Source organism: Nicotiana tomentosiformis, chromosome 4 (assembly GCF_000390325.3).
Source record: "Nicotiana tomentosiformis chromosome 4, ASM39032v3, whole genome shotgun sequence".
Classification (NCBI taxonomy): domain Eukaryota; kingdom Viridiplantae; phylum Streptophyta; class Magnoliopsida; order Solanales; family Solanaceae; genus Nicotiana; species Nicotiana tomentosiformis.
In genome coordinates, this window is record NC_090815.1 from 108,475,328 (window position 1) to 108,494,381 (window position 19,054).

Genomic DNA, 19,054 nt, shown 5'->3' on the forward strand with positions numbered 1-19,054 from the left:
ATACATAGATTATACAATGATTATAGATGATTAGATATATATTATGCATGAATTATAAATATATTATACATCCGCCGACTATTTTATGTTTAAGCACTTGGGTAGACGGCTATTCAAGTTAATTCTTCAATTTAGAACAAACGCCCATCTACCCTCAAGTTGGGTCTAGGGATCTCATTCAAGCCCAGAGTTTAACTCAAAGACGTATCAGCCCAATCAAACCCATCGTTTACCGCTTACACGCGCCAGCAAAGGAGCGTGAGAAAACCGACAAAAGTTTCTGAATCATAGGACTCCAAACCCGGTAAGTAAAAGGAAACGATAATCGTCGTCAAAGTGGACTCTCTCCGGTTTTTCTTAGCTAAAAGGGAGACCAAAAGTCTCTCTTTCTACAATCCAAAAAAAGGACATACACAGATCAAATCCTCTGATCATTCTATCGATCTTATCGAAAGCTCCAATTGTCAGAATCTTAGGTTGTTTTTCCTGCTCCAAGCATAAAATCCTCAATTATTCTATCTTAATTCACCACAAATTTTAATTGGAATTATTGGTTTACCTAATTTGGATTCCCAATTAGCTTACCAACTCCGTTTTCTTTGTTTAAGTATCTTCTTGATTATTTAATTTTGCTCTCTCTTTGTAATCATAGATTTTAATCCAAAGGGTGAGGTTTTCGTGGATCTTTTTGGAGCAGAGTAATGGCTGTAGCTTCTGATCAAGCCACCAGCATCTGCAGTCACTGGTAATTTCCTTTTACTTTTTCTTTTTCGTTTTTGTTCTGTTTGTTTGATGAAGATAATATGAAGTTAAATACAAACCGTGTTTATTTCTGGGTACAATTTAATGCCATTCTTCTGCTAGAAAGAGAGAAAGGTGTATTAACTATTATGAATTTATGATTGTTAGCTTAACTAACGAAAAATTATATCACTTGAAAGTTGCTTTCCTATTAACTGTCCATATGGTCTAATATGGAACAATTAGCATCCGTTTGATCATTTCTGTCAGCTTAGTGGATTAAATTTGACTTTTTATTAGCACAATTATTTGATTCTGCGACGAAAAAGAAATTTATCCCCCGTGTGATGGGGAAGCTACATAGAATATATGAATTTAATACCTGTAGTTTTCTGGCTTGCATACACCTCACCCTCCCCAGACCCCACTTGTGTGTATGTTATTGCTGTAGTTATCTGGCAATGTTGCCATTTATGCATGGCTACTAGATCGTGCTTGTTTTATGTTCTGGTTGTTTTGACTATTGATCCTTCTGTTTACTTCTGATGTGGAGGCATTCATCACTTGCTAATTTGAATATCGATATTTACAGCGACAGAGCAATTCTCTCCACCAACCTCGATTTGCATTTTGCTCACTGCTCCCGGAATCTTGAAAAATGTAAAATCTGTGGGGATATGGTTCCTAAAAAATTTGCAGAGGAACATTTCTTGAGCACTCATGCCCTGGTAAGTGAGCTTATTTGTTTGACCTCTTTTACTCTTTATGAGCGATGGGAGGGGGTGTAATCCTAATATAGGAAAAAAGATACTTTTCTTGTTATTTTACTTATTCTCGACTTTTAGGTGCAAGGAGTGCTCATCATGTATATACTGTTTATATAATGCATTTGTACATCATTTTTTCTATCTATATATGTTTGTAAACATGCATTCATGTATGTTCTCTTTTTGTATTTATGTTTATTCCTGCACCAATTGTTTGCCCCCTTAGGGCTTTGGTTCGGGGGTGAGAGTGCACCACATAATGTGTAGGTTAAGCGCACGACACGAATTCTAACCCTGCATCAATTACTGTTGTGGGATTTATATACATAAAGATGAATGGGTATGGAGTAAGGGTTTTTACCCTGATATGTTTTTTTTGTTGCAATTACTGGAAATATGTGTTTATAAACATGAATAGATTGGATTAGCCCACAGATTTCACCGTCTCGTTCCCTTTGGCATCAGTAGTTGTATAATCCTGTAAGTTGGAAACACAAGAAATATCTACTTCATGGTGTACTTTCTTGAAAGGAATTTGAAGATGGGGATAATAAGGATTTGCTCTTTAGGTGATGTGGTCTAAGAATTCACTAGCTTTCATACCTCACATGTCCCCACATAATTGAACTTCTGGTTGGAATGGCATAAGACGGTCTTTAGAAATCTTCACTGAAACTGACTGGAAAAACAAGCTTGATGAGTGGGATTTTCTGCTGCTCAATTAGTCTTGTTCTAATGAATTATAGCTTTTCAAGTCATCTATGTGCATTTGCCGGATGTTTAATTGCTGTTTCTAGAACCAACTGAGTAGATAGGTTTCCTTGGGCGTCTTTTTCATTTTTGTTTAGTGTATATTGGGCTTCTAAATATAAGCTATGGTAAAGGTTTTGCACCTGAATTGTTTGCATAGAACATGGACGTGAAAGTGTGCTGCATGTGATCCATTCTAGAATTTTTTATAAACAATTTAGGAGGCTTTGATCAGTGATAAATAACATGAATAGGTGTAAGGGTAAACTGCATTTATGGTTGAACACTTGAGCAACCCCTATCCCCAGCAAAATCTCAAGCTATTGAGTCTTCTTCTGCTTACCAAAACCAAGATGATTCCTCATAGTGGGCATTATAGTTTGACAAGTTTATTATTTAAAAATCCATTTTATATCGAACTTACTGGGACTGTTAATAGTCTACAATGCTAAGCCTGCATAGCAAGTATTTTTTTGTTATCTTCTTGCTTACAACAAGTGATGTTAAATTTTAACTAGCTGAATATATCTTATAGGAACTTGTTCTAAGAATAGACTACTAAGATCTATCACACAAGCCAGAGGTAGTAGGGCCTGCAGAGCAACTGAGCAAATATTATTTTGTTGTGTTCTTGCTTACAATAACTGATGTTAGTTTTAACTTTTAGCTGAATATATTGTTAAAACATTTGCTCTGTGACCAGACTGCTAGCTTCTATGGTGCAAACCAGAGGTAGTAAGGCTTTAGAGAACCAAAAATGTTTTGGCTTGTGCCTTGCTTTTTCAGGAATTACCATTGGGTAAGTAATAGGGATATTGAATAGGAGAACCATCTTTAAGAGTGCTGGATTTAGGTTATTGTTTTTTTTAATCCAAGGATCCATGTAGAAGATATTGATTAAATGTTTTCTCACCTTTTATCTGTTCATTTTTTATTGAGAGAGCTGGGCTGCCGTGGGACAGGGCATAATATTATGTTCCCTCTTCTTTGTGGTTTGATTAACTCCATAGGCCAAACTATACCTATTTGATGTGATTACTGTGCTTGTTTATTTCTAGGTTGCCTGTTCTTTGTGTAGTGAGACCATGGAACGTGAGATTCTAGCCGTTCATAAAGGTGAAAATTGCCCAAAGAGGATTGTGACATGCGAGTATTGCGAGTTTCCTTTGCCTGCAATTGATTTATTCGAGCATCAGGTAATTAGAATTATCATCTGACATCTTTTTGTGTTTTCTATGTTCGGGAGTGATTGGATTTTAGCATCTTACGCTTTGGTGTGATATTCTTGATCAGGAAGTATGTGGGAACCGAACAGAATTATGTCATCTTTGTAGCAGATATATTAGACTCCGAGAAATAAATGGTCATGAGAGTAGATGCAATGGAATCATAAGCAATGTTGCAGAATCTTCCAGGTATTAAGGACAAAGTATTTATTTAATTGGCTTTTCGCAAATGTTCTCTCATCGAGGTCTTATATAATATAGATATGTGAGATATGAGATCCAACTGTTGGGGTCTGTTTGGAAAACCACCCGGTAATTAAAATTGGTGTAATTACTAGGGAATATAGTGTAATTACAAGAGTACTGTTTGGTTGCACAAGTGTAATTACACAGTTAGATTAAATTTTAAATGAAGTAATTATCAAAATTTAAAAGTTAATATAATAAATATATGCCTATAAATGATTTTTTATAAGTATAAATGATATTAGATTTGGTATTTAAGATGCATATTTTTTCTTGAATATACATTAATTAGTAATCATATATTTATAACAATATTGTAAAAATAAGTGATATATATTTTCCAAATTAATATAATTCAGTTTAATTAATTATAAAAACTAAAAACATACGTTTTGTAAGAACATCATGGAATGCATCTTTGATAAAATAAATTAATATTTATAAATATAATGTCATAACATTATTCAAATATTTGACAAAACTAATTTATCAATTCTAACTAAAAAAATGAACATGCAATGTGAAATAACAAGCCAATACTTCTAAAACAAGTAAATTGGAACCATAAATATAACACAATTTCAAAATCCAAAAAAAAAGGGTTTAACATATGTCAAATTCCAACAAATAAAAATACTTTCCAATACAACTTAAGATTAGGAAACATAATAAGTTTATAGCCTCATTCAACAACGAAATTCTACTTTAATGACATCACCCTTTATATGCCAAGTTTGTTAATGACTTATTATTTCTAATACGGAAAAGGGTCAACAATACCCCTCTACTATTCGAAAACGTTCGCTTATACCGTTCGTTATACTATTGATCCATCATAGCCCCCGACGTCATAAAACTAGTGCAAAAATATCCCTCTGCCGTTAGGTCCCTCCACCATGGCAAAATTATCCCACGTGGCCTGCCATATCGCTGAGGTGGATGCCACCTGGCATGCCACCTCATCGCACCTATCCCATTTTACTCCCTCCCTAATTCTTCTTCGCACCTATCCCATTCAAATCAGGGGCTGTAAGTAGACAATGTGGAAAGATAGATGTAGTTTTCTTCAAATCGGAGTACATTGATCGAAGGAATCTGATTTTCTGGTTTATTATCTGTTTGTTACAGGAATAGTTTTGTTAATTAATTTGCAATAATTAATTAACAACCAGTGAAGTCATATTCATGTTTGAACTAAATACTGGAGACTCCACTGGAAGCAAGTCTCCTTTGGGGATATATGCTTAAAGATATTTAGGTTGTTCCTCTGCTGTCTATTTCCTTTTGTATTAATTGATGGTCATTAACATGTAGGCCTCTTCTATTGTCAAAAAAAAAACAAACATGTAGGCCTCTTCCATAGGCTAATAACTCCAACAATATCATTTTGTAGTCTGAACTTGTAGGTCTTCTTCTATTGTTTTTGGAGGAGAATATCTTCTGATCCAATAGTATATACAGATATTGTCATGTTTTTAGTATGATGGGGAAAATTCAAATAAGCTGATTTTCGTGTCTTGTTCTCTTGGTCCTAGTGTTTTCTTATGTTTCTATGCATCACATTTCTTTTAACTAAGATGGCCTTTGTTTACCTTGTTCGATAAGGCTGTAAGTCAAGAAGAAGTGAAACCAGAGGAATTCTAAACCCACAGCTTTTTTGCTTGCTTAAGTTTGACCGAAATGGAGGAGGTATTGCTGAAAAGTAAAAATAGATTTTATCACCTATATATGAACCTCTCATGTGAGATGTAAAACTGAATCAAGCGTTTTGTTTTAAACTGGATTTTAGGGCAGAAAACTTTAGGTGAAAAGAGAGGTGGTGGTGGAAGAAGAAGTAGGCAAGGGATTAAAATGGGATAGTTGCGATGAGGTGGCATGCCACGTGGCATCCACCTCAGCGATATATCAGGCCACGTGGGATAATTTTTCCATGGTGGAGGGTCCTAACTGCAGATGGGTATATTTGCACTAATTTTATGACGTCGGTGGCTATAGTGGACCAATAGTATAACGGAGGGTATAAGTGAACATTTTCGAATATTAGAGGGGTATTTTTGACCCATTTACGTTTTTAATATTAGGAGGTGCAGTTTCAAAAACTAGAATAATAACGCAGTTAAGCTAAATGAAGAAAATAAAACAAATAAAAAATAAAATATACGTGCAATTACATGGATTCACAAGAAGTAAAGGGAGAGAAATAAAAGATAAATAATGTACAAAGAAAAATATATTTTAAAATTAAAAAAGAAATTAGAAAGTAAAAATAAAATAAAAAACTAAATTATAATGGAAATAAAAAGTTATAAAGAAAATAAATTAAAATTAAAACAAAAAGGGAAGAAATTAAAAAGTAACCTTGTATTCCAATTACACCCAATTTCATGCGGACCAAGTAATTACTTGGCCAGACAAACATGCCAAACTATGTAATTACATCCAAATCCAATTCCCAGGCAACTTTCCAAACATGCTCTTAGTATTATTCCTTAAATTAAGTTCAACTCAAATTGGAAACATGTTACTCCCTCACACTCTTATTGTCTGTTATGATTTGTCTAAATATGCATCTTCTATCACTCTTGGCTTAATGTTTTATTTTCCTGTCTTATTGGTACAACAACCAGTCTGTCGATCTTGTGTCCTAGTGATTCATGAGGACTTAAACTCTCTGCAAGCGAAAAGGAATAGAATAAGTAAAGCAGATTATGAGGAAACATCCCGTTAAATTCATCATGATGTGTGGTCACAACCAGAAGCGGATCCAGGATTTTAATTCTATGGGTTCAGCCTTTACGGTTCTTAGTATTGAACCTATTATATTTTTTATGTTATGGGTTCAGACACACTATATGTTGCAATTTTAGTGAATTTTTACACTAAATTTATATTCCGTGTCGAAAGTACTGGGTTCAGATGAACCCGGTACTATAACACTACATACGCCTCTGGTCACAACTTAGGGGACTGTCATTATTATAGCTAGAAATGAATAGGGGAAATTTTGACAGGACTTCATTACATGTACATGTTAAGTTTTCCAGGAAGTAATTTTATAAGGCACACCACATGTAATCCATTTCGGTTGAATCCCATGAACCACAGTACATGCATGATTAATGAGAGGGATATTTGGAAAAGTTGCTATTAAACTATGCAAAATTTGAAATCATTATTTGTCCTCCACGGACACAAGCATGCAAATAAGATATTCTGGTAAAAAAGGATGGACAGAACAAGGACCTTGAATTTGTTTTGCTATCCTTTAGTTCTCATCTTAACCGCCCACTTAAAGACTGAGACTCCAAAGTATCCAAAGCTTGCACTTGAACTTCCTTTTCTTCGTTTCTTTATTCTGATTAAGAAAAACTTCATTTTTTTTCTGTGATATCAGTCATTCTTCTCTCTTCTCTATGTTGATTAAAGAAGTCTCTGCTTTTTCTTCAGCTACCAAATGCTAAATTAGCTATCCAATGTTCCAATATATTATCACGGCATCACCTATTGCCATATTTCAACTGTCAAATAACTTTCTCAACCTCTGTTATTGTGTGGATGGCTCTTAAATGATCCATGGCATTGAATTAAAACGTAATTTGGCGGGTGTACCTGCAATTTAACCAGCCAAAGCCCCATAAATCACCAAGATAGATGTTTTTGACCCTTACTCAACCTTATCCTCTCTGTCTTTAGATACCTTATGAACTGTGAGGAGGAAATTTTTGCGTTTCTCTTCATATATAGAAGATGGATCACATGTTTAGACTCTGTGCCTCAAGTTTGACAATGTCTGTGTATTTGGAATCCAAGTATGAGACATAGGGGCTTCAGATCCTTTGTCACCAGTCTTAGTAGTGTATTAAGTAAGAAACCTGATGTATAGTGTAAAAATAGTGAAGAAAACAAGCAGTTGCAAATCATGCAATGATCTATGAGGAAAACTCTAAAACAGTAGGTGAAGAGATATTATTTTACCATCTCTAGAATGAAAATTCATAGCCTCAAAGTTTTGCTCACTATAGTGCAATCTGTTTGCTATGCGTTTGTTGGAATGGATTTCATCATTTTCTCTCAAACCCATAAATTGAAATCAGATCTTGAACACTCAATTGAACTTTCGGTACCATAACTTATCTGTTGCATGTCAAGTTGTGGTGTACTTATTTTTCATTTCATTGCTCTTTGGTTTCTCTTAAGGAACATGTACGCAGCTGAAAGAGATCGTGGGCCTCCAAGAAGGCAGCCACAAGAGTTCTCCAAAAAGCGGCTTCTTTTCACAATCGCGATAACAGGAATTGCTGTTTTGTTAGGCTCACTTCTTTTCCAGAGGAAAGTGGAGCATACTCAAGTACACTAGTACTGAAGATGGGTGTCAGCAGGCTTTACTTTTGATCCATCGACTGGTACTTCAAATCACTAGAATTTCTTACTATCAGAGAACTTACTATAAGTATAACTATATGCCTAAATATTCCATCTGTACAAGTCTTATAATATGTGAATCCATTTCTTATGAGATGAGTTGAATTGCATACAGGTGCTATGTAAAGTGGAAGTTGATCATACTGTATCTCTAGTGGTAGTGAAAATAATGTGACTGCCTTCTTCAATATTTAGGTCCATCATAAAGTGGAAGCAATTCTTGTTGAAGCAGTGGTGTTTGTATTCCATGATGATTATGTTAAATGGCTCTGCCACGAGCTCTGCTTTGTTAATACCCGAGAAACAGAATTGTGGATATAATTAATATATCAAAAAATAGAGTTGTTTTGCAACTTCTCCACCAGAGATGTACTTGAGGAGATCCTTGTGTCATATACACTGATCTCATGTACCTAAAAAATCACAAGGTTCATGATTTTTCGTGTTTTTCTGCCAAGAATTAGCTCTAAGCTCCATTTTTACTACGGTGACGATGACAAGCATGGAATGCCCAGCTACCTATACTAAATTCCCAACCTTCAACTGTCCCGCAAACGACTCTGGTGGCCTGAAGAAACCTCTAATAATATTTCACGAGGCATGCTTTAATACTGCAATCGTGTCTCAAGAATCAGGCTTCAATTCATGGGTCCACAAAACAGTTTGTATACAAAGACTTAATCGGACCTTTCTACCTTCTGACGGTTGAATAGAAGCATTGAGCTTCTCATGTGCAGTTTCTGTTTTTATCAACTTAATATCTGATACAACGTGAATTATTAGCTCACGTACATTTTCAGGGGGAGAGTGCAGTACGGTAGCTTGCTATCGATGCTCTCAAGTGTCAGCTTGGTATTGCATTATTTCCTTGGCCTAGCGCACCCCCAAAACGCTATGTTGTTTTCTTAGGACTCAAGTGTGTTTGGTCTGACTCAAGTTATCTTTTAGAAAAATGCTTTTGAAAGGAAAATTTGTTGGTGTTTGGCTACTAAATATAGTTTTCTTGGAAATGATTTCCATTAAAAAGGAATATTTTCTTCTATAACTATGTTAAATTTTGAATTCCATATCATCTATTCGGCTATTCCAACCAAAAAGTATGAGCACCTATCGTGTATCATCACCTTATTCAACTGCCGGTAATCTATATTATCTCATTGAGTAGTCCTACTTCGAAAAATATCAATGCACCCCATGGCAAAGTGTTTCATGTAGACATTATTACCAACTGATAATACTCAATTTCATTAAAATGTTATTTGATTTGATAATATTATTTAGTAATCTCTAATATTTACTATATTTTAAAAAAAAAAAAATTCGCTATATCAAACACACAAATATTGCTTTTTCGTGTTCTGTCAATCCAAAATTATAAAATTTGATATGAAACAAACAACACCTATAATAATAACAACCACAAAAGAAAAAGAAAAGAAACATAAAATGAAAAGGGTATTCCTGTCCACTGTGAAACAGAGCAACCAACTCCCATACTATCGTTCCGTGTCATCTTACAAAAGAGAGGTTCCACTACATATACAGTATAATCTGTTACATTCAGTGTTGAAGTAGTACTCATAAAATTCCAAAAACGATAGAAGCTTATGATGATCTCTGTGATATAAAAGGAACAGAAGAGGAGATAATTAAAGTCTTCTTTCGCCGACCGAGTGTGAATATGGGATCATAAATTTAGCACAATAACTGACGGCAGAAGCGGTGGGGTGGGTGGAATACGGTGAGAGTTGGTGGCGCGTAATTGAAATGGACGGCTAATTACTGATAACGTTGGACGGGGACAGCGAAGCAACACAATGAGTTATTATCGGCGTCGTTTCAGACACATGATAAAATGCTTATGCGCGTGCGCTGGACAAACAGGTACGACGTCTAACTACGTATTCACACGTGTCCCCCAAACAGTAGGAGGTGTTTATTATTTTTTTATCGGATGTCCCCGAAGGGACGACGTGTTTATTATATTCGTCTACTTTTTTTCTGGTATTATATTTGTCTGTTTAAATAACTAAAAAAGGACAAATATGCCCTTGTATTATACGAAGTTGAGCGCATTTGTCATTCGTTAATACTTTAGCTCAAAAATACCCTTAGAGTCACATAGTTGATCTATATATGCCATTAAAGTCACACAGTTGGTCCATACATGTTCTTTTCGAAAAATAATCCACCCAAACTAATTAGCCCTTTCGTTAATTGTATTAAAGTGTATTACAAACACTATTTACTTTTTATTAAGACTTTTTTTTCTTTACCTTTCTCTTTTCTTTCTTCTTTTTTCTTTTCTTCTTTTTTTTCCCTTTTTCTTTCTCCCTTATCCGTTTTCCTCCATTGCTGATGTCTTCTCCATTTTCGTCACCAATTTCACTTGACAAAACTCATGAATTCCTGCCTTCATCGAATTAACACAATCGAAAAAATTTCTCCGACAATTTTCATCTCCTTCTTTTTAGAAGAACCAGAGCCTTTTTGCTGGGAAGCTTTTGGTGGTGTAGGTTTGATTTTTAGGAATAAAATCACGTGAAATTGGTGACGGAAATGGAGGTTCTGGTCTTGCTGAATGTGATGGAAAATATGAGAATAGGAAAAGAATGCAGTGGAGTTTGTGATAGTAAAATAAGCAGGAATTCATGAGTTTTGTTAAGTGAAATTGGTGACGAAAATAGAGAAGACATCAGGAATGGAGGAAATCGGATAAGGGAGAAAGAAAAAGGAAAAAAAAAAGAAGAAAAGAAAAAAGAAGAAAGAAAAGAGAAAGGTAAAGAAAAAAAGTCCTAATAAAAAGTAAATAGTGTTTGTAATACACTTTAATACAATTAACGAAAGAGCTAATTAGTTTGGGTGGATTCTGTTTCGAAAAGGGCATATATGGGCCAACTGTGCGACTCTAAGGGCATATATGGACCAACTATGTGACGGTAAGGGCATTTTTGAGCTAAAATATTAACGAAGGGCAAATGTGCTCAATTTCGTATAGTACAAGGGCATATTTAGACCTTTACCCGTTTAAATAATAATCTTATGGGTCGTTTGGTTTGAACACAAGTTATGCTGAGATTAATTATACTGAAATTAGTTATGCTGCTATTATTTTTTATTGACTGTTTGGTATGTTGTATTAATCCTAAGATTGTCAATTTTACTGCTTTATCCTGGGATTACTATTCTAACCTGCTGACATATATAAGTTATTATGGTTACTATTTATAATTCTAAGATAACTTATCCCAAAATTAGTAACCAAATATAGGATAAAGCAATACTAAATTTTTATCCCAAAACTATTTTTGTCTATCCATCGTACGAAACGACCCCTTAAAATTATACTGCACAGGAATGAAATTACATAATCCTTTGCTTTGTGAGCAACCTTCTATATTGTTATCTTTACTCTTTAGCTTTAAAAGTTATTCTTAGAAAAAAAGAAGATTAAAATTGAACACTCGATTTTCATTTGAACTTTTCCCAAATTAGCAGCCACTTCCGTTTTTCTTCTTCATTCTTTATGATTCTTATATATTAATATTAACTAAAAGTGAAAAGGTTTACCAAGATCTTCTCAGTTAAACAATTCTTAAGAATTCATTATTTAAATGGTGACCCACATATTTCTTTCCCATTAACACCAAAGAAATTCTTTTTGAGTTTTTCAACTTTCTCCCATCTCAATTTGAACGAGGGAGAATATCAGTTCACATTGTTCTTATAACATTGCAATCTACATCTTGGACCTTCCCAAATTTTGTCACAAACTTCAAGTTTATTGCTGCGTATCTAAGATAAACTTTATACATAAAAAAAAAAAAAAACAGATACATAAATTTAAAAAGATACAAATATAACACATATACAACATGCATGATTACTTGATTTACTTTATCATGCGTCTTTACTTCCAAGCTATATCTAATTTCACCAAACGATAGTGGCGCAATAGCAAAAGTGGATTATTAAAGCTAAAGTCAGGAAATTAAAATTATTCCTTTCCCTGTAGTTAAAGTTAAGTCTAAGTAGAAATTGGAGATTGTTATATATGTGAGACATAGCTTTTAATGTAGCTTATATATCTCAACTCAAAGATCCAACGTAACATAACTGCAAATTGTTTGTAATACAAGAAGAATATTTTTTTTTCAACACCATTTTTTAGCCTGTGAAATATTATAGTTAGCCATGCAAATTGTACTTCGGATAAAATTCATAGCATTTTAATGAGCCCGACTTAATATTCTTTTTCCTTGTTTGTCTTTTACAGGAGCTTGTTGTCATAGTGGAGGTCCTGGAACAATGTCCCCAATTGGAGTGAAGTTGTACATTCAGGATCGTCATGTAAGGATTGTTGGATTTAAGTAATTTTTATGTAAAATATTTTTACCTAAATAATCAATTAAGGAATTTAGTTGATTATTTACCATGTTTTACAGGTTACTGCTCCATGCATTTACTCATAATTGACTTTTAAGTGACCTGATATAGTAAACTTCTTTGCACTGCCCAGTGTATATTAGTTACCTCCTATTTGTTTCCCTTAATTTTTGTTTGAACTGGAGACGTTGTTGCATTGCTTTTGTCTTGCCAGCAAGCAGTAGAACTGTGTCTCTTACAGTCTTACCCAAGTATTTTCAGAAGGAAAAAAACAGACACAGAAATATGCAAAATGTTGTCTTTTACAATGTATTGTTAACAAGTTTCTTCCTCATGTTTCGTTTCAAGGCTTATTTTGTTTCTTTTTTCTGCTATTATATCCCTTGTGTATCAGTTATTGCACTTCATCCCTTTTGATAATTCTACATAAAGATAAATAAGGATGTGTGTATGCTTGCACATTATGAACACAGAGGAAAGAAAGTAGATAGTGGTTAGCTTTATGAGTTTTCTTCTACACAGATAAAATCATTACAACATTACTTTTTTTTGCAGGTGATGATGGATAATGGCATAGTCCAAGTCACGTTATCAAATCCGGACGGAATTGTCACTGGAATACGCTATAATGGCGTAGATAATCTACTTGAAGTCCTTAATGATGAATCCAATAGAGGGTAATTGGCTTCAATTTGCATGTTTATTGCATATTCCTTAGGTTGATCTCATGAAAATGTAATTTGAGTTTAAAAGTGCAAAGAGAAACCTTGCAATTTTTTTTTGAAATTAGGACATAAAACAAGCTAAGGCATCTGAAACAAGTACAACAACAACAACGACGACCCAGTGTATTCCCGCAAGTGGGGTCTAGGGAGGGTGAGATGTACGCAGCCTTACCCCTACCTTGGGTGCAGGGGTGGCTTAAGCACATACGGGGCCTAAAGCCGAAGTTTAATATGCGGCCTAAATTTTTAAAAGAAAGTTATAAGATATGTTTTTATTTGAATTCTATTCTTCTAACTTTTTAAGATATAAAGTTGTTAATGATTTATTTTATAATCGATTTTCTCTAATAATTCTTGCTCGATTGATAGTATAGCCAACTTATTTAATCTTTCTTGAGATATTGTTGATCTTAGATAAGATTTTACAAAGCAATAGAAGTATAGAACTTTTGGAAGCTTAAAAGTATTGTTAAACACTTGAACTAGTGAAATCTTGAAGAAAGAAGGTCAGTAATGAAATCTTGGAGAAAGAAGTGAGTAAAAATATCAAAGAGAAACACAAAAAATATGTAGGGTTTTCTGAAATATGAAGAGATTGGAAAAAAAAGAAAGTTTGACTTAGACAAATTAAGGAAGAAAGAGCAAATTTTTTAATGAAGGAGTAAAAAATGAAAAACTAAAAGTTATGAAAACTATTCATCTACCCATTTTTAAGGAAGTCAAATTATTATTTTATTTATATATCTAATAAAAAGTTTTCTTTCCTTTATATTAAAAACTCTAGTTTTGTATTAAAAATACTAAATATTATTTTTAAATACCTATGAACCTATTTTTTTTTAAAAATGGGGCCCTTTAAATTTGGGGGCCGAAGGCACAAGCCTTACCCCACATAAGGTTGGAGCCGGCCATGCTTGGGCGGGCAGAGAGGCTATTTCCGATACATCTAAAACAAGTATGGTAGAATTTTAGATTTTAAAGATAAGTAGTTTCCTTTTATGCTTTCAGTATATATGTATAATTTTCTTTATGATGGTCATTTTATGTAGTGGAATATAGAACTAGTGATCTTAAGCTATGAATGTAATATGCAGGTACTGGGACGTTGTCTGGAATTCTCTAGATGGTGGAAGAAGTGGAGTATTTGAAGTGTATAATTTTACTATGTTACTTATTTGAAATTAATCATTAAAATTTTTGCTAATTTTAAGTGAAAAACATGATCAACTATCATGTAGGATCAAGGGTACAAATTTTGAGGTTATAACAGAGACAGACGATCAGGTTGAGATATCATTTTCCCGACCATGGGATCCCTCCCTCCAAGGCAAACTTGTTCCGCTGAATATTGACAAAAGGTTCTCTTTCCTAAATATTTCATATTGGGTAAATGAGAATGTGCATGCTATTAATGTTGCACTACTGATATTCTTGCATTAATCAAACTAATGATGGTGCAACAGGTTTATTTTGCTCCGTGGCTACTCTGGTTTCTACTCCTATGCCATTTATGAGCATGTTGGTTCACCTGAGTGGCCTGCCTTCAGCCTTGGTGAAACTAGAATAGCATTCAAGCTCCGGAAAGATAAGTAAGACGACATTTTCCTCTTTTTTCTACCCGTATGCTTTATGTTGTGGTTCTAAGCAGAACTAGTTGTATGTTCAAAACCAAATGCCTGGTGTATAGACCTTGGATAAATGCTATTTTGGAGGACTTAATCAATACAATCTCACTTAGTTAGAGGTCAATTGCTCTTTATCCAGGTGTCGAATAATTATCAGTTCTGTAATCACAACTTCCTGATAAATTTGGTACTTTCACTGGATAGGTTTCACTACATGGCTGTTGCAGACAATAGGCAAAGATTCATGCCTCTACCAGATGACCGATTGCCTGCAAGATGCCAACGCCTTGCCTATGCAGAAGCAGTCCTACTTAATAATCCCGTGGAGCCTGAGTTAAGAGGAGAGGTAAATCTGACTTTTCTGATTGTTTAGTTTCTTCAACTTCTCAAGAAAATGATATCCCATAAGGATCTGGATACATTTTTAAACCATACTTCTAGCATTTTTTTCGTTTATTACCAACCCATTGATACTCTTGACTAAATAGCTGATCAGTTGATAAATATCGATTAATTAATCAGAAGATAGTCCTTAATATAGAAGACAGGTTAAATAAGTTTATTCATGTACGAGTTCAAAACTTTTTAACAGTAACTCATGTTGACTCGTATAGATCCACAATAATTATTAGAGTGCTATAGAGAAATGGTTAGTGGTTTGATTCATCCCATGCACACAGGTCGATGACAAATACCAGTACTCATGTGATAATAAAGATAACAAGGTTCACGGCTGGATATCTATGGATCCACCTGTGGGATTCTGGCAAATTACTCCGAGCGATGAATTTCGATCTGGTGGTCCTGTCAAACAGAACCTCACATCCCATGTCGGTCCAACTACCCTAGCTGTAAGGGCTTTCTTCTAACTCAGCACTTTTACCATGAACGTTTTCAACAAGATGGATAAATTCAAACAATACGATACTTTTCCTTGGCTATACATTTAGTCATTTATGGGTGAAAATGTGATATTAACAGATGTTTCTAAGCTCTCATTACGCTGGGGATGATCTAACACCAAAATTTGCTCAAGGAGAAGCCTGGAAGAAAGTTTTTGGCCCCGTTTTTATATATGTTAATTCTGTTATGCAAGGGGAAGATCCTGTTGCTCTATGGGATGATGCCAAGATACAGGTTTAGCAGTGAAAGGATTTGAAATATACTCCAAATTTTGTATATGCATGAGTTCGATGTTTTTAAATCAGCTACTGTTGCAGATGCAGGTTGAAGTTCAAAGCTGGCCTTACTGTTTTCCAGCATCAGAAGATTTTCCATCAGCAGATCAAAGGGGCAATGTTAGTGGTAGACTTTTGGTTCAAGACGAGTAAGGGCATAGTGCCTCTTCTTAAATATTATATTCAAACTAAAAATCAAAATATGATTTTTTAATGCCTTCTAACTACTTTTGATAGGTACATTAGTGATGATTATATACCAGCAAATGGCGCTTATGTTGGGCTTGCTCCACCAGGAGAAGCTGGTTCCTGGCAAAAAGAATGCAAGGTAATTTTTGCGAACCTAATAATTTATCAACAAATTAAACATGTTTTCGAATTACTTGCATAAAACAAGCATGACGACTTACAATATAGCACTCCCGGATGATGATGATGATGAATTCTGTTTATATATATGGATTTTCTTTTTCTTTCCCCCCTCCTCTTCTTCAAAATTTAAAACAAATAAATGTGAACTTGATTTCTAAGATCAAAGAACAAGCTGACAAATTCTGTCCTAAATTTGGAAGGTTGATCTCTCATTTCGTTGCAAAATGATTTAGCCACTTGAAAAATGAAAAAGAAAGTAAAATTTTAGTGTTTCTCTGTTTCAGGACTATCAATTTTGGGCTAAAGCGGACAGTATTGGATACTTCTCCATAAACAATATACGTCCTGGGGACTACAATCTTTATGCATGGGTCCCTGGATTCATTGGGGACTATTTATATGAGACTCCCATTTCCATAACTCCAGGTACTACTACAGATTTTCTTGCAATTCGACTCCCATTCCTTAACCAAGCACTCTGAATCTCATGGATTGCATGATACATCGAAACAGGTTGTAGTGTTGATGTGGACGAAATCGTATATCAGCCTCCAAGGGATGGCCCCACATTATGGGAAATAGGCATTCCTGATCGTACGGCTGCAGAATATTTTGTCCCTGAACCCAACCCAAGATTTATCAACAAGCTTTTCATCAATCATCCCGATAGGTTAGTAACGTACTTTTATGCATAGGCCTTACTTTTCGATTCCACGAGCATAGAATGCGGAATAATAAATTAGCTCCACCTAGTTAAATTAATTCCTTTCTCTTTGACAAAATTCATCACATGTGTTCAGCACATATATGCACTGAGAAAAACACTTCGTTATTGTCTTTACATGGCAGATTCAGGCAATATGGATTGTGGGAAAGATACTCCGAGCTATATCCAAAAGATGACCTTGTGTATGTAACTGGAGAAAGTGACTATAGTAAAGACTGGTTTTTTGCTCAGGTTCCAAGGTGAGCTATTCAGCAATCTAATGAGTTTGAAAACTGAACTACTATACTTAATTCCATGCTTTTCGCCAATATTTATCCATACATGATAGTATTTCACTATTAAAAATGATAGAATTCCAAAAGAGTGCCATATTTATTGGGACTGAGGGAGTTTTCTTTACTCGTTCCATCCGTCAAAATCAAGTGCCACCCACTTAAAAAGCTGGATGGTGTCTGTTCGTATTCAAAAATGCAAAATGTCGCGAAGTCGCCTAGGTGCTGAAGAAAGATTTTTTGGTTAAATTCCATGTTTTCACCAACATTTATCTGCACGTTTTAGTATTCACTACCAAATATGTTACCATGTGTCTAAAGAGTGTCATGTAAATTGGGATCAGTAAGTGCCAACTACCTATGTCCTCCAACACCCTCCTTTTTCTCATCCCTACAGCCACAAAGCAGAAACAAGCAGAAATTTTTTTACGCATCAATTCTAGCCAAGTACAGCTCCAAATAATCTTCTCTTTTTTAGTAACCACCAGCTGATCTGGCTCTTTCTTTGTAGGAGAAAAGAGGACGGTACATATCAAGGAACCACGTGGCAAATCAGATTTAAACTTGATTCGGTCAATCAAGTAGGAACTTATAAATTGCGCATTGCAATTGCATCTGCAACTTTAGCTGAAGTGCAGGTACACTGATCCCTATTGATGTGAACATAGCTCTTATTTGGCAAATAACTAACTTTTGTCTTGATGAAATTGTGCCAATTACCTAATACTATCTATCCTCTTGTACTTGCAGGTTCGAGTGAATGATCCGAACACAAACCGGCCTCTATTTTCGACGGGATTGATTGGAAGAGATAACTCAATTGCTAGGCATGGAATTCATGGCCTCTATTGGTTGTACAATATAGACATACAGGGAAATCTGCTAGTGCAGGGAGATAACACTATTTACTTAGGCCAACCAAGAAACCAAAGTCCTTTCCAGGGGATTATGTATGACTATATTCGTCTTGAAGCGCCACCAAACTAAGCAATGTTCAGAGTTCCCTTTTGTACAGTGCTCAAATAATTCCAATTCAAAGTAAATAATGCAGTAGTTGTTAAGTTTTTGAATTGTATTACCAGGTTAACATTAACTTCGGTTTGTGAAGCAATAAAATTCCACGTTTTGCTCAGATGAACTTAGTTTTTTTTTCTCCTTCTTCTATGAACTTCCCTAAATGATTTGTAAACAGTCAACATTCCGAATGTTACATTCGGGACCAATTACCACAACTAAGTTAAATTTATCTCTCGAAAAAATACATGCAAGTTTTGAAGGTTTTTTCTACAAAAAAACTCTAGTTTTCCATTTTTAAAAATTTTAAGATTAATTAACCGTTGCCTAGTAATAAATGGAGTAGATTAAATGGCACAAAATTGAGAATAATGAGAACGCAAACAATTCCATGTGTTATTGTGATGTTTAGTATGCTCGTTAAACCTTAAATTCCATTCACGAAAATTTCAAAGATATATGCGGTTATTCAAGGGCAACTTCTACTTGTCCCATTTTGACATGCACCTCAGTTCCTTCAAAATAACTTTTTAAAACCCCTCTGTCCATTGACCAAGCTTATGTAGCGCTAAGCCAGCTGAGCTGGATGAAATGTGTGAGATG

General features: G+C 34.7%; 2 protein-coding genes and 1 pseudogene across 4 annotated transcripts; all 3 read left to right on the top strand.

Moving 5' to 3' along the window:
- The first annotated feature begins 310 nt into the window (after positions 1–310).
- LOC104091717 (uncharacterized) lies at positions 311–8,380 on the top strand. Of its 3 annotated transcripts, none has more exons than XM_009597123.3 (7): positions 337–476; positions 653–745; positions 1,334–1,469; positions 3,317–3,454; positions 3,552–3,673; positions 7,928–8,133; positions 8,268–8,380. In XM_009597123.3, exons 2-6 carry the CDS (start codon positions 702–704, stop codon positions 8,085–8,087), a joined length of 600 nt encoding a protein of 199 aa, XP_009595418.1. In that variant the 5' UTR covers positions 337–476; positions 653–701; the 3' UTR covers positions 8,088–8,133; positions 8,268–8,380. The 3 variants fall into 3 exon arrangements, with proteins under 3 accessions (XP_009595416.1, XP_009595418.1, XP_070056238.1); XM_070200137.1 differs by having other exon boundaries at positions 8,348–8,380; XM_009597121.4 differs by having other exon boundaries at positions 311–476; positions 7,928–8,380.
- A 481-nt stretch (positions 8,381–8,861) lies between these two features.
- Positions 8,862–9,039, top strand: LOC117275641 (U2 spliceosomal RNA; annotated as a pseudogene).
- Positions 9,040–9,838: 799 nt separating this feature from the next.
- On the top strand, positions 9,839–18,569 carry LOC104091714 (uncharacterized). Its single transcript, XM_009597119.4, has 16 exons — positions 9,839–10,036; positions 12,429–12,502; positions 13,094–13,215; positions 14,358–14,414; positions 14,502–14,621; positions 14,727–14,852; positions 15,093–15,234; positions 15,569–15,739; positions 15,870–16,025; positions 16,109–16,215; positions 16,304–16,394; positions 16,723–16,864; positions 16,952–17,108; positions 17,288–17,404; positions 17,949–18,075; positions 18,188–18,569. Exons 1-16 carry the CDS (start codon positions 9,970–9,972, stop codon positions 18,422–18,424), a joined length of 2,013 nt encoding a protein of 670 aa, XP_009595414.1. The 5' UTR covers positions 9,839–9,969; the 3' UTR covers positions 18,425–18,569.
- Positions 18,570–19,054: the final 485 nt, after the last annotated feature.